This window comes from Leishmania mexicana, chromosome 18, assembly GCF_000234665.1.
Source record: "Leishmania mexicana MHOM/GT/2001/U1103 complete genome, chromosome 18".
In the NCBI taxonomy this organism is placed as follows: Eukaryota; Euglenozoa; class Kinetoplastea; order Trypanosomatida; family Trypanosomatidae; genus Leishmania; species Leishmania mexicana.
Window position 1 is genome coordinate 634,676 of NC_018322.1, and position 1,785 is coordinate 636,460.

Consider the following 1,785-nt stretch of genomic DNA (forward strand, 5'->3'; position numbering starts at 1 on the left):
CCACCATCTTGGCCTCGCGCAGCTGCCGCAGGGCAAGCTGGTGACGATGTTGTACCTGAAGATCTCGATTTCGGACTTCCTGACGCTGTTCTCGTCACGCACGGGTGGCCACTTCTTCTTCCACATGGCGCCGAGCCCGATCCTGTTCTGCGGCGCGATTATCTCGCTACTGGTATCGACGATGGCTGCGTCGTTCTGGCACAAGTCGAGGCCGGACAACGTGCTGACGGAGGGTCTCGCGTGGGGCCAGACGAACGCGGAGAGGCTGCTGCCACTGTGGGTGTGGATCTACTGCATTGTGTGGTGGCTCGTGCAGGATGTCGTGAAGGTCTTGGCGCACATCTGCATGGACGCCGTGGACCTGTTCGGGTGCGTGTCGGAAGCTTCGGGCTCCGGTCCGATCAAGCCATACAGCGACGGCATGGAGGGTAACGGATTCGAGCCGGTAAAGAAGCCTGCTGAGAAGTCGACGGAGAAGTCTCTGAACATGAGTGTGTCCAGCGCGTCGCACAAGGCACTGGAGGGCGTGCGGGAGGATACGCACTCGCCGATAGAGGAGGCCAGTCCCGTGAACGTGTACGTGTCCCACGATAAGAAGTAGCGCTGCACGTGCGTGGAGGCAATATGGGGGTGGTATGTGTGTGTGTGTGCTTGGGGATGTGCAGGCAGCGATAGGAAAGTGGAAGGCTGAGCAGGTCGGCGTGGCTCTGCACCGGAAAAGTCGTGGTGACATCAGAAATATGGACAGCGAGAGAAAAACGTAGAGCCGCTGAGGAGGCCTTTTTATTCGTGAAGGCCTCCTCAGCCCTCTCGAGCTGTTTTTGTGTTTGGTATCTCTGTGCCGGCCTCATCACCGCAGGCTGTCTATCCCCCTGCTTTGCTGTCTGGGTTGCTGTTGCATGTATGCGTGCACACACTCCTCGTACCGCCCTGTCGTTCTCTGGTGTGCTCGAAGCGCACACCCATGAGCGCTACACTCGCCACACCCACGCTTTCTGTCGCTCTGCCTGTATGCGCGCGTGTGTGTGTGTGGCGTGCACCCGAGAAAGGTGTTTAGTACGGCGTTAGTGGACTTTTGTAGCGTTTCGTTTTCTTTTGTTCTCTGTGACTGTTTTAAGGAAAAAAACCCGCGCGACGGACGCGCGAAAGAGGTGGAAGCGATGCCCTCTCCTCGCACCTACCTTGTGCGCGGGTGCCTCCGTGTACCCATGCATTGATGCATCTGTTGCGCGAGCGTTGACGACGTGCACACCACTGGTGAGATGCTGGGGAGGAAGGCGATGATAAATATGGCGACGCACGATGAATGTTAATGGAGATGTGTACAAAAATACCGGCGTACCCCCTGACACGTACGGACGCAGGCACCTATGCGTGCGAGTATCCACACCTTCGCGGCGGAGCATCGGCCGTGAGGGAGAGTGGTGAGAGAGAAGCTGATCGCTTGTCATTGTACCGTATGGCGAAGCGTTAGTCCCAGAAACGGAGTGGTGCTGCTCGCGAGTTTTCGTTTCTCGTTGGCGCGTTCCCGGATCTCTCTCTCTCTGCTCCTATCTTCATGTGTGATGCGAGCGCGTGTGTATGTGCGTGTGTGCGATGTTGATGGTGAGGTGCCGCAACGCTGGCCTTGCGCGTTTCTCTTGTCCTTTTGTCTGTGGGAGTAGCTGAGCAGAGGAGGTTCATCCCTCGTCCTTTTTTCCCCTTTTTGTTTTGTTTTCGCGTCCGCGGTGTGTGTGTGTGTGCGCTTGAGTTTGCCGACGGTGCGTATATGTGCTGCGTGCGCGT

At 57.4% G+C, this 1,785-nt stretch overlaps 1 protein-coding gene across 1 annotated transcript in view; it reads left to right on the forward strand.

The window, feature by feature from the left end:
• Positions 1-601, forward strand: part of LMXM_18_1510 (putative P-type H+-ATPase) — a gene marked incomplete at both ends in the record, with an annotated part of 1,704 nt that extends 1,103 nt beyond the window's left edge. The window contains one exon of the mRNA XM_003874113.1: positions 3-601. Within this exon, the coding sequence (XP_003874162.1) occupies positions 3-601 (599 nt within the window). The remainder of the gene's footprint in view (positions 1-2) is intronic.
• Between the last annotated feature and the right edge of the window lie 1,184 nt (positions 602-1,785).